Source organism: Oncorhynchus mykiss, chromosome 16 (genome assembly GCF_057628025.1).
Source record: "Oncorhynchus mykiss isolate SJ-2025 chromosome 16, ASM5762802v1, whole genome shotgun sequence".
In the NCBI taxonomy this organism is placed as follows: domain Eukaryota; kingdom Metazoa; phylum Chordata; class Actinopteri; order Salmoniformes; family Salmonidae; genus Oncorhynchus; species Oncorhynchus mykiss.
Genome location: NC_143037.1, coordinates 57,704,580 through 57,715,852, shown reverse-complemented (window position 1 = coordinate 57,715,852; position 11,273 = coordinate 57,704,580). Strand labels below are relative to the sequence as shown.

Here is an 11,273-nt window from a genome sequence, read left to right as displayed (position 1 = left end):
GATTCTATCTCAAATCAATCACATCAAATGTTATTTGTCACATACACATGTTTAGCAGATGTTATTGCGGGTGTAGCGAAATGCTTGTGTTTCTAGCTCCGACAGTGCAGTAATATCTAACAATTCACAACAATACACACAACCTAAAAGTAAAATAATTGAATTAAGGAATATATAAATATTAGGATGAGCAATGTCGGAGAGGCATAGACTAAATACAGTAGAATAGAATACAGTATATACATATGAGATGAACAAAGAAAAAATATGTCAACATTATTAAAGTGACTAGTGTTCCATTATAAAAGTGGCCAGTGATTTCAAGCCCTGCGGTTGCAGGTGGTGCAGTTGCCGTACCAAACGACGATTGTGCCTCTGTAAAAGTTTGTGAGGGTTTTAGGTGCCAAGCCACATTTTTTCAACCTCCTGGGGTTGAAGAGGTGTTGTTCTGCCTTCTTCACCTCACTGTCTGTGTAGGTGGAATATTTCAGATTGTCAGTGATGTGTAAGCCAAGGAACTTCAAGCTTAATTATCCACACAGTACACAAATAAGATACATGATAAAATAACCAAATAATGGGAAAATCGTGTTTAATAATTTGCAAACAACAAAATCTTGAATGTTAGAAATACAATATACAGGGCATTAATCAGCAGTAAATACAGTAGTCTATACATTTTGGCAATTGTCAAACAACATTAGTGACAGATGTTTAACTTACATCTAGTGGAGTCATGTGCAATGACAATTCTCCAAAGTTATGGCTTTCCCCAACAAAGAGAAAGGTATAATATATTATGAATTACCCTGAATTCTAATATTTAATTCTATGTGAATTATAACCTATATTACAAGGAAAATGAGGGTTTCAGATACAAACTACATCATTACCTTGCTATACAAATTAAGGCATTCACATGAACAAAAGTGAATATCAAAAACATTGAGACAATATTTCAATGGTAGAGGGGAGATGCAAGACCATGAACACCTCTATAAGATACTTCACAGTAGTTACAAGCAAGGTATTGGAGTTTTGCCACACATTACTGTATATATTGTTTAGTTTTAGTTTGTTGGGAATGTGACAACTAGGATCGTGGTACAAGCCTAAAGACAAAGTATCGCAAAAGCAATTTGGAATCATATGAAGAGTTGTTTGTTCATGCTGACATTTAGTATTAAGTTAGCAATTAGTAAACATTAACACGTCATTGTGCCACTTAGCCTGTAAAATGCTAGATTAGATTCATACTATTAGACAGGAGAAAATGTTTTGCTCAGCAGTCCTGAGAACGTGACTTTCTCCTGTGTCTCTTGGTTTACATAGCACGTGTTGCTGCTTTTGCTGACTGGTCAGTGAGATCCCTGTCCTTCAAACCATATGGCTCATTCACACAACTCACTGTTGTCTAAAGACCATCAACAAGCTTCAGATAACAGGAGTGAAAAGCCTCATCCTCAAGAGTGTAGCTGTATTTGTGTAGTTGAGTGGAGATTTGGGTGTAGGCAAGGCCACACACTCTCATAACCCATTCTCTATCGCTAAAGAAAGCCTTACAGTCCTTCAGGTTTGAGTGTAACTGCTCAAGGTAAACACAAGGGGGCAGCATTTGTTCTGATAGACTGATCTCTTGCTGTCATTAGGAGGCAGTCTGTCCGATCAGGGTACTGTTCGCAGGCTGATCTCATAAGCCAGGTGTCCATTGAGGGACAGATCTAATGGCCAGAGTAGTAGTTTGTAGGCACGAAGGGCATCTTGGTGACCACTGCCTTCACTGCCTTCTTCCTCACTTCCACCTGAATGGGAGTTCCATTCTTGGCGTACGCCACATCCACGTAACCCATGGCAATGTTCTGCTTCAGGCAGGGGGAGGGGCAACCACTGGTGACCTCACCTGAAAAAATAATAATAACTGATAAAAAGAAAGCTGAATCTAATCTCAACAGCAATCCACACACAGCTAAATTTCAGGCCTAAATTTGTAGGCCTAATAACAATGACAAACAATAACAGAAAATCATCAGGCCTGGTATCCTGATCCTAAGTAGGCATAATCAAACTCTTACGTATGATTATTCAGATATTATATCTTGTAATAGCTAGTAGAGATCCTCTAACTGACCTATGACCTTTCCCTCTGGGCTGAGAATGGGGGTGTGCTGTCTGACAGGGGGTCCCGTGGACACCAAGCCCACACGCTTCCTCGTCGTCTTTGCCTTTATCTGGGGGACAATTATCTCAGCACCGGGGAAATCCTTCGCCTGACGCCGCCGCTTTCCTGCAAGTCCATCAAACAACCCAATTAACACACACACACACACACACACACACACGGGAGTGTATAATAATGGGGAGTCACCTATGGTCCACACCAGTGTTGCCTCCACAGGGGTGGTGGTCTCATCGATGTCGTTACCATAGAGACAGAGGCCTGCCTCCAGTCTCAGACTGTCTCGCGCCCCCAGTCCAGCCAGCTTGACCTCACTGTTGGCCAACAGGCGCTCCGTCAGGGCCACCACACCAGATTTAGGCACTGAGATCTGAACAGGAGGATGATTTTGCAACACAACGAAAGAAACACATTCTTTTTTACAAATGCCAATTGCTTTCAGACAAAGGATTCTTGAAAGAAATGCACACAGCACAGAAAAATATCCATCTCTACTGAAGTACAAAGAAAAAGAGAGTGAGAGGACCACCTCCACTCCGTCTTCTCCAGTGTAGCCACAGCGGGTCACCCTGCAGCCCTGGATCCCAAACACAGTGGCCAGAGTGCTGGTCATGAAGGTCAACTTGCTGAGGTCATCTGTCAATCCCGGCTGGAGCACCTTGGCCATGGAGGGACCTGAGGAGGACATTACAGGGTCATATTCTTTAGTACACATAGTAGCAAAATGATTTGCAACGGAAAACAAAAATATCTTATGGGACAAGTTCAGGTAGTTCCTCTCTGTTTCAGTTGGCCAAATCAACATTTATTTGTCACATGCGCTGAATACTTACAAGCCCTTAACCAACAATGCTGTTGAAGAAATAGAGTAAAGAAAATATTTATTAAATAAACTAAAGGGGAAAAAGACTCAAATAAAAGAATCAAATAGTAACAAGAAAATTACATAACAATAACAAGGCTTTATACAGGGGTTACCGGTACCGAGTCAATGTGCGGAGGTACAGTTTAGTCAAGGTAATTTGTAAAGTGACTAGAGGTCGACCGATTAATCGGCATGGCCAATTAATTAGGGCCAATTTCAAGTTTTAATAACATTCGGTAATCGGTATTTTTGGACGCCGAATGTGGCCGATTACATTGCATTCCACAAGGAAACTGCGTGGCAGGCTGACCACCTGTTACACGAGTGCAGCAAGGAGCCAAGTTAAGGTGCTAGCTAGCATTAAACTTATCTTATAAAAAACAATCAATCTTCACATAATCACTAGTCAACTACACATAGTTGATGATATTACTAGTTTATCTAGCTTGTCCTGTGTTGCATACAATCAATGTGGTGCCTGTTAATTTACCATCGAATCACAGCCTAGTTCGCCAAATGGGGGATGATTTAACAAAAGCGCATTTGCGAAAAAAGCACATCGTTGCATTACTGTACCTAACCATAAACATCAATGCATTGCTTAAAATCAATACACAGAAGTATATTTTTTTTAAACCTGCATATTTCGTTAAAAGAAATTCATGTTAGCAGGCAATATTAACTAGGGAAATTGTGTCACTTCTCTTGCATTCATTGCATGCAGAGTCAGGGTATATGCAACAGTTTGGGCCACCTGGCTCGTTGCGAACTAATTTGCCAGAATTTTACATAATTATGACATAACATTGAAGGTTGTGCAATGTAACAGCAATATTTAGACTTAGGGTTGCCGCCCGTTGAATAAAATACAGAACGGTTCCATATTTCATTGAAAGGATAAACGATTTGTTTTCAAAATTATAGTTTACAGACTTGACCATATTAATGACCAAAGGCTCGTATTTCTGTGTGTTATATTATAATTAAGTCTATGATTTGATATTTGATAGAGCAGTCTGACTGAGCAGTGGTAGGCAGCAGCTGGCTCGTAAGAGTTCATTCAAACGTTACTGCATTTGCAAGCAGCTCTTAGCAATGCTTGAGTCACAGCGCTGTTTATGACTTCAAGCCTATCAACTCCTGAGATTAGGCTGACAATACTAAAGTGCCTATTAGAACATCCAATAGTCAAAGGTTTATGAAATACAAATGGTATAGAGAGAAATAGTCGATGTGTAATAATTCTTATAATAACTACAACCTAAAACTTCTTAACTGGGAATATTGAAGAACTGGGAATATTGAACCACCAGCTTTCATATGTTCTGAGCAAGGAACTTAAACGTTAGCTTTTTTACATGGCACATATTGCACTTTTACTTTCTTCTCCAACACTGTGTTCTTGCATTATTTAAACCAAATTGAGCATGTTTCATTATTTATTTGAGACTAAATAAATTGTATTTATGCATTATATTAAGTTAAAATAAAAGTGTTCATTGTTCATTCAGTATTGTTGTAATCGTCATTACAAATATATATATATATATATATATATATAAAAATCAGCTGATTAATCGATATCGGCTTTTTTTGGTCCTCCAATAATCGGTGTCGGCGTTGAAAAATCATAATCGGTCGACCTCTAAAAGTGACCATGCATAGATAATAAACAGCGAGTAGCAGCAGTGAAAAAACAAAAAGGCGGGGGTACTTTCATCAAGGCAAACGGTGGCTACTTTGAAGGATCTCAAATATAAAATATATTTTCATTCGTTTAACACTTTTTTTGGTTACTACATGATTCCATGAGTTATTTCATAGTTTTGATATCTTCACTATTATTCTACAATGTAGGAAATAGTAACAATAAAGAAACCCTTGAATGAGTAGGTGTGTCCAAGCTTTTGACTGATACTGTAGGTCGAGTAGAACTGACGTTGCCATAAGAGAACTTACCTTGAACGGCAATCAAACATTCCTCCAGAAACTCCAGCTCCACATCGTGACCTTCTGCTTTGAACTTGGCTAGTCTAGCCTACATGAACACAGAAAGGATCAGATATATGAAACACAAACAGACATGACACTTCATCAAAGCGTTACAAATCCATCCAAAACGTTGAGTGATGGTCGTCAAACACATGAGGTCTGTGGACTACTGACCTTCATGTTGGCAGAGTCCTTGTCTGCACAGCCAGCATTGGACACCACGTAGAGGTAGCCTTGGTCTGTCTTGGTGACGATAAGATCATCATTTATTCCTCCCTTGTCATTGGTGAAGAGGGTGAGCGTGCCCTGGAGATAAGTGTGAGAAGAGTGTGTCGGTGTGTGGGAGAAACAAGTGTACGTGCGTGTCTTTTTGCTTGCAGGCATTTGTCTCACCTGGTTGTCCTTCAGTTCTGCTATGTCTCCAACGATCATAGACTCTATAAACTTGACTCTGTCTCTTCCGTGGACTTTGCTCTGTTTGAGACACACAATAGATGGTATAGCCCATAGAATGAGAACACAATATCGACCCATGCAAATTTGCTAAATGAAATGCCTCTCACCTGTAGCATGTGGCTGACGTCGAAGATGGAGCAGTGCTGGCGGGTGTGCATGTGGGAGTGGATGTGGCTGTCTTTGTACTGGACAGGCATGCTCCAGCCAGCAAACTCCACCATCTTACCCCCCTGGTCCCGATGGAAGTCAAACAGAGTGGTCTTCCTCATACAGGCCTGGCTCAGGAGGAAAACACTCGGTCTTTATTGTTGTAACATATGCTGCTGTACCGCAATTACTGTAATGGTATCAGTAATGTAAAAGTCATAGCCTGGTCGCCAGTCTGTTTCTGCCCTCCTGCCAACTTCTTATGGTATTGTCGTGCCAATGACAATGGAGTAGTCAAAAGCACAAACAGACCTGGGACCAGGCTAGTAGAGTCATGGAAGTTCATGTAATTCATGTAACTGATTCATACAACTGATTGTCCTATCATTGTAGGTGAGAACTCATTAGTGTAAAGAGGGCAACAGCAGGTCTGACTTGAAATATTAATGTTTTCATCATAACCATAACAAATGCAGGTCCTATAATAGATAACAGTATTAATGTTGGTGATAAATGTGCCTCTTTCAACAGCCGCAGTGTACAGTATAAGTCTGGTGCGCAACATTAATCAAATACACCCAAGTTATTATGCAGACTTCTTCTACTACAACCATTGTCACCTTTAACCATTAACCCAGCCACTGCTTGCTCTTATCAGTCAGCCATGCACTTTGGGGGCCGATGTTGGCCTGCTTACGGGTTCAGTATTTTGTGAAACAACTCCAAAGTCATCTCTCTCTCTTTGTGTAGTCTAAACGAACACTGCTAACTAATCCCTACTGCTTGATGGGTACGATGTGCTAAGTGTTCAGGGTGCCTCCCTGTTCTTATTCATCTACTGTAAGAGTGAACAATAGGCACACATACAGTGCCTTCGGAAAGTATTCAGACCCCTTGACTTATTCCACATTTTGTTACGTTACAGCTAGGGTTGCACATTTTGGGGAATATTCAGAGGTGGAAACTTTCAGTGGGAATTAAGGTAAATATATGCAAATTAATATTAATAACATTTAAATGTAGATGTTTTTGCATTGGATATATTTACCATATCATATAGAGACAGAAACATAAACCTTTTACCTTATCATAAGTAGACATAATTGCAAATGATAAAATCCTTCCAATATATATATTTTTTAAACTATTTAGTTACGAATTGAACTTTAATTAAATGAGTTGACCTTCACACGGGATGATTTCACTGAACAACAAAAGAAAGTGAATACTGAATGATCCATCGCATCTCCCAAAAACGTTTTCAACATACATTTTTAAAATGATAATCAACGCTATAGTTTCTAGACTGTCTTCCTCTCGGGCTTCCGTGTCTTCTCCCTGGACTGTCACTTTCCAACCTTGTTGAGGATGGCTCGTTGTCAGGCTCAAAAAGCCTCACATTTTCCCAGATGGCCCCCAATTTTTCAACCCTTGATTTGGTCAGCCTGTTACGTGCTTTGGTGTGTCTGTTCCCAAACAAGGACCAATTGTGCTCTGAGGTGGCTGATGTTGGTGGGATTTGGTGGATGATGGAGGCAACAGGGGAAAGAGCCTCAGATCCACAGTCCCTTCCACCAGGTGACTGAACATCAGACAGGATTGCATTGTCTCCCTCAATCCGTGCAATGGCTACTGCTATAAGTTTCAGGAGTTTCAGGCTGCTTACCACTCTCTCCCAAAATACATCATCCAGGAGGATCCTCTTGATGGGGCTGTCCATATCGGCAGACTGTGATATGGCCATTTCTTGGGGAGACTCCTTCCCCTCCAAGAGATTGTCAAACATGACAACACCACCCCAACGGGTGTTGCTGGGCAGTTTCAACGTGGTGCTCTTATTCTTCTCACTTTGCTTGGTGAGGTAGATTTCTGCTATAACTTGATGACCCTTCACATACCTAACCATTTCCTTGGCTCTCTTGTAGAGTGTATCCATTGTTTTCAGTGCCATGATGTCCTTGAGGAGCAGATTCAATGCATGAGCAGCACAGCCAATGGGTGTGATGTGAGGGTAGGACTCCTCCACTTTAGACCAAGCAGCCTTCATGTTCGCAGCATTGTCTGTCACCGGTGCAAATACCTTCTGTGGTCCAAGGTCATTGATGACTGCCTTCAGCTCATGTGCAATGTAGACACCGGTGTGTCTGTTGTCCCTTGTGTCTGTGCTCTTGTAGAATACTGGTTGAGGGGTGGAGATGATGTAGTTAATTATTCCTTGCCCACAAACATTCGACCACCTATCAGAGATGACAGCAATACAGTCTGCTTTCTCTATGATTTGCTTGACCTTCACTTGAACTCTACATCTGGCAAATGAGTAGATAAAGATGTCTGGTTGGAGCAGTGTATGCTGGGCGAAGAACATTCAGAAATCTCTTCCAATACACATTGCCTGTGAGTATGAGGTGAACCAGTTGCATACACAGCTTGTGCAAGACATTCACCAGCATTTCACCGACTACGTTCCTCTACTGAGTCAAAAAACCTTTGATTCCAGGAGGACCATGAGCTGTTGCTGTCGATACGGTGTCTGATTCATAATTTTCACCTCGAATAGATGTAGAGGGACTTTTGTCAGAGGTTGCTTGTTGTGAGCGCTGAGGGAACTTTATGCACTTGGCCAGATGACTCTGCATCTTTGTTGCATCATTCACATATGATTTGGCACACTATTCGCAAATGTACACAGCTTTTCCTTCTACATTAGCTGCAGTGAAATTTCTCCACACATCAGATAGTACCTGTGGCATTTTCTTGTAAAGATTAGAAAAAAAGAGAAAAAAAATACAATTCCATGTACAGATAAATAGTTAAGCAGTTAGATTAAACAACTCCTTTGTAAGATATATATTTTTAAATGAAACATGTATGGCAACAGGTGAATTAACACTCCTCAGTTAGCAGGCTCAAGCAAGCTAAAACCCACATGGTAGCAAAAACTAACCAGCAGAAATGGTTAAGTTAGAAATTATTTAAACACACTTTGCTGTAGGCTACTATTTACTAGTTAACAAAAAAATAATGTGTCATATAAAATATATTCACCCCACCCAGTACTGTACTCAAAACTTACCAGAAAGCATGTAAAATGTATTAAAATGTATTAAAATTAAAATAAATCTCTGCAATCTGCACACAATAATGACAAACCAAAAACAGGATTAATACCTTATTTACATAAGTATTCAGCCCCATTGCTATGAGACTCGAAATTGAGCTCAAGTGCTTCATGATTTCATTGATTATCCTTGAAATGTTTCTACAACTTGATTCAAGTCCAACTGTGGTAAATTATATTGATTGGACATGAGTTGGAAAGGGCACACACCTGTCTATATAAGGTCCCACAGTTGACAGTGCATGTCAGAACAAAAACCAAGCCATGAGGTCGAAGGAATTGTCCGTAGAGCGTCGAGACAGGATTGAGTCGAGGCACAGATCTGGGGAAGGGTACCAAAAAATGTCTGCAGCATTGAAGGTCAACAAGAACACAGTGGCCTCCATAATTCTTAAATGGAAGAAGTTTGGAACCACCAAGACTCTTCCTAGAGCTGGCCGCCCGGCCAAACTGAGAAATCAGGGGAGAAGGGCCTTGGTTGGGGAGGTGAACAGTGCAAAGTACAGAGAGATCCTTGATGAAAACCTGATGAAAACCGCAGGAGTGGCTGCGGGACAAGTCTCTGAATGTCCTTGAGTGGGCCAACCAGAGCCCAGACTTAAAACCGATCTAATATCTCTGGAGAGACTTGAAAATAACTGTGCAGCAACACTCCCCCATCCAACCTGACAGAGCTTGGGTGGATCTGCAGGGAAGAATGGGAGAAACTCCCCAAATACAGGTGTCAACCTGTATTGGCACACCTGTACGACAATGATTTAATCAATTTTAGAACAAGGCTGTAACCTACCAAAATGCAGAAAAAGTCAAGGGATATGAATACTTCCTTACATACATTCTTTCCTACGGTAAATGGCAGCGCGAGGCATAAACAAGATCTTAATAAAATACTTTATCCCACTCAGAACTGATTAGCATCAACGCCGAACTCTTTCAACTGGATAGTAACAATCCAAGGTCCATTCCTGTAAAGAATCCTGACCTGCAGTGGGCCAAGACATTACACTACACTACATTCATCATTTGACAGTAAATCAGGAAGTCTTCAGCAGCCTAAACTATTCAATGAAATCTCACTAGAACTGATTAGAGTATAAATGGAAGATAGTGTTCATTCAATAGACTAGTTCTAGAGATGGGGGATCTGAGGCAGACCTATCTATACCCTGACAAGCCACTATTATACTTTTAATAAAGCCATAATCTGCAGCAGCCAGTCAAGCGAAGTGATCTGTGCGGGCTCGGGGGCATTCTGCGGGGACAGATGTAGATTTGATTTGCATGACCAAGCGTGCCACAAATAAGAGGGGAAAAAACCATGGAGCAAATGGGCAAGCGCAATATGATCGCCGTTCTGTCATATTGCAATAGCTTATACAACAAAATCATTGTTAAAAAATCAAGGTTTGACGACTAAATACATCTAAAACATATGAACAGATAAACAAATTACGTTCTGAAGGATCTGAAACAATTAATATTCAAAATTTCCCAGCACTAGGCCAACTGCATGGGTCAGTTTTAGTGAGCAGCAGAAATTTGTCTTCGAGGTTGATGGAACAGTACCTCTGAACTTGAAGCATGCCTCTTCTGCCTCCTCGCTATTCCGAGTCCAACGCCACGTAGACACTCCCTCGGAACTCGGAAACCGAATCCGAACCCGCGGCCGCCAGATAGAATCCGAGACCACATCGTATATTCGTTGCAGACGAGATCCAAAAGTTCACGTAACATAAACACCTCGCTGTCGTCAACAGTTTGGACTCCGCACTCAGAATTGTGCTTTCTCTGCAAAACAGCGACCCTAGCCAGAGCAATGTATTTTGGGAAATGTAGTTGATGAAATTACACATTCTTCAAACATTTGGAGGAAAACTCACAACACAGGCCTGTTTGTTGCACATGTTCTGTGTCAATACTAAATGTTGCTGTCATATGAACAAATAAATATATTCTCAACCATTTGTTTCTACACTTTTCTTATATTTTTCTTTCGGTCTTTCTTTAATTCTTTATTTTTTCTTTCTATACATACATATTATGCATAGCCTATTGCAAGTGTTTATGATGTAATAACACAAGCAAAATGTTCACACCAATGCTCTGTAACATGTCTTATTGTCATTACTTATATTTGTAAATGTCCATAGGCCTACTGTCAGAGTACACTTTCAAAACACAACAATCTCTGTCATGGCACAGATAGTACACTGAAGCCTCGCTATGTGACAGTCTGACTGAGGGGAAATTCACAACACCCAGCACCATAACATAACGTCTCCTATACTCAAGAAGAAATGTCATTACCACTGACCCAGAAAAACCAAGGAATTTCTGGATCTGGGATGACAGTGGCTACATCTCAGAAAACCACTAACGATGTGTTACACTAACAGTCAACCAGTAACTGTTATCTTTACACTGTCATTAGATCACTTGTTGTAAATTAATAAAATATGAACACACTAAAAAGCAGTCTTTTTTTATATTCGGGGACGTTTCACATTGCTCTGGGTCCT

At 40.7% G+C, this 11,273-nt stretch overlaps 1 protein-coding gene across 1 annotated transcript; it reads right to left on the bottom strand.

The window, feature by feature from the left end:
* Positions 1-575: 575 nt before the first annotated feature.
* On the bottom strand, positions 576-10,570 carry LOC110492324 (aminomethyltransferase, mitochondrial). The gene is made up of 9 exons (XM_021566543.3): positions 10,321-10,570; positions 5,597-5,764; positions 5,427-5,507; positions 5,208-5,339; positions 5,001-5,079; positions 2,706-2,851; positions 2,366-2,546; positions 2,129-2,284; positions 576-1,900 (listed from the first exon to the last, which is right to left on the bottom strand). The coding sequence occupies exons 1-9, from the start codon at positions 10,486-10,488 to the stop codon at positions 1,722-1,724; spliced, it is 1,290 nt and encodes a 429-aa protein (XP_021422218.2). The 5' UTR covers positions 10,489-10,570; the 3' UTR covers positions 576-1,721.
* Between the last annotated feature and the right edge of the window lie 703 nt (positions 10,571-11,273).

What these genes read in the sequence shown, in the direction of transcription:
- LOC110492324 (XM_021566543.3), bottom strand. Translation starts at nt 10,488, where the DNA reads ATGTTACGTGAACTTTTGGATCTCGTCTGCAACGAATATACGATGTGG. An exon ending in CAGAACTGAAGGACAACCAG is followed by an intron (nt 5,340 to 5,426) that starts GTGAGACAAATG and finishes ACTTATCTCCAG; the next exon opens with GGCACGCTCACCCTCTTCAC. An exon ending in AACACTGGTGTGGACCATAG is followed by an intron (nt 2,285 to 2,365) that starts GTGACTCCCCAT and finishes ATGGACTTGCAG; the next exon opens with GAAAGCGGCGGCGTCAGGCG.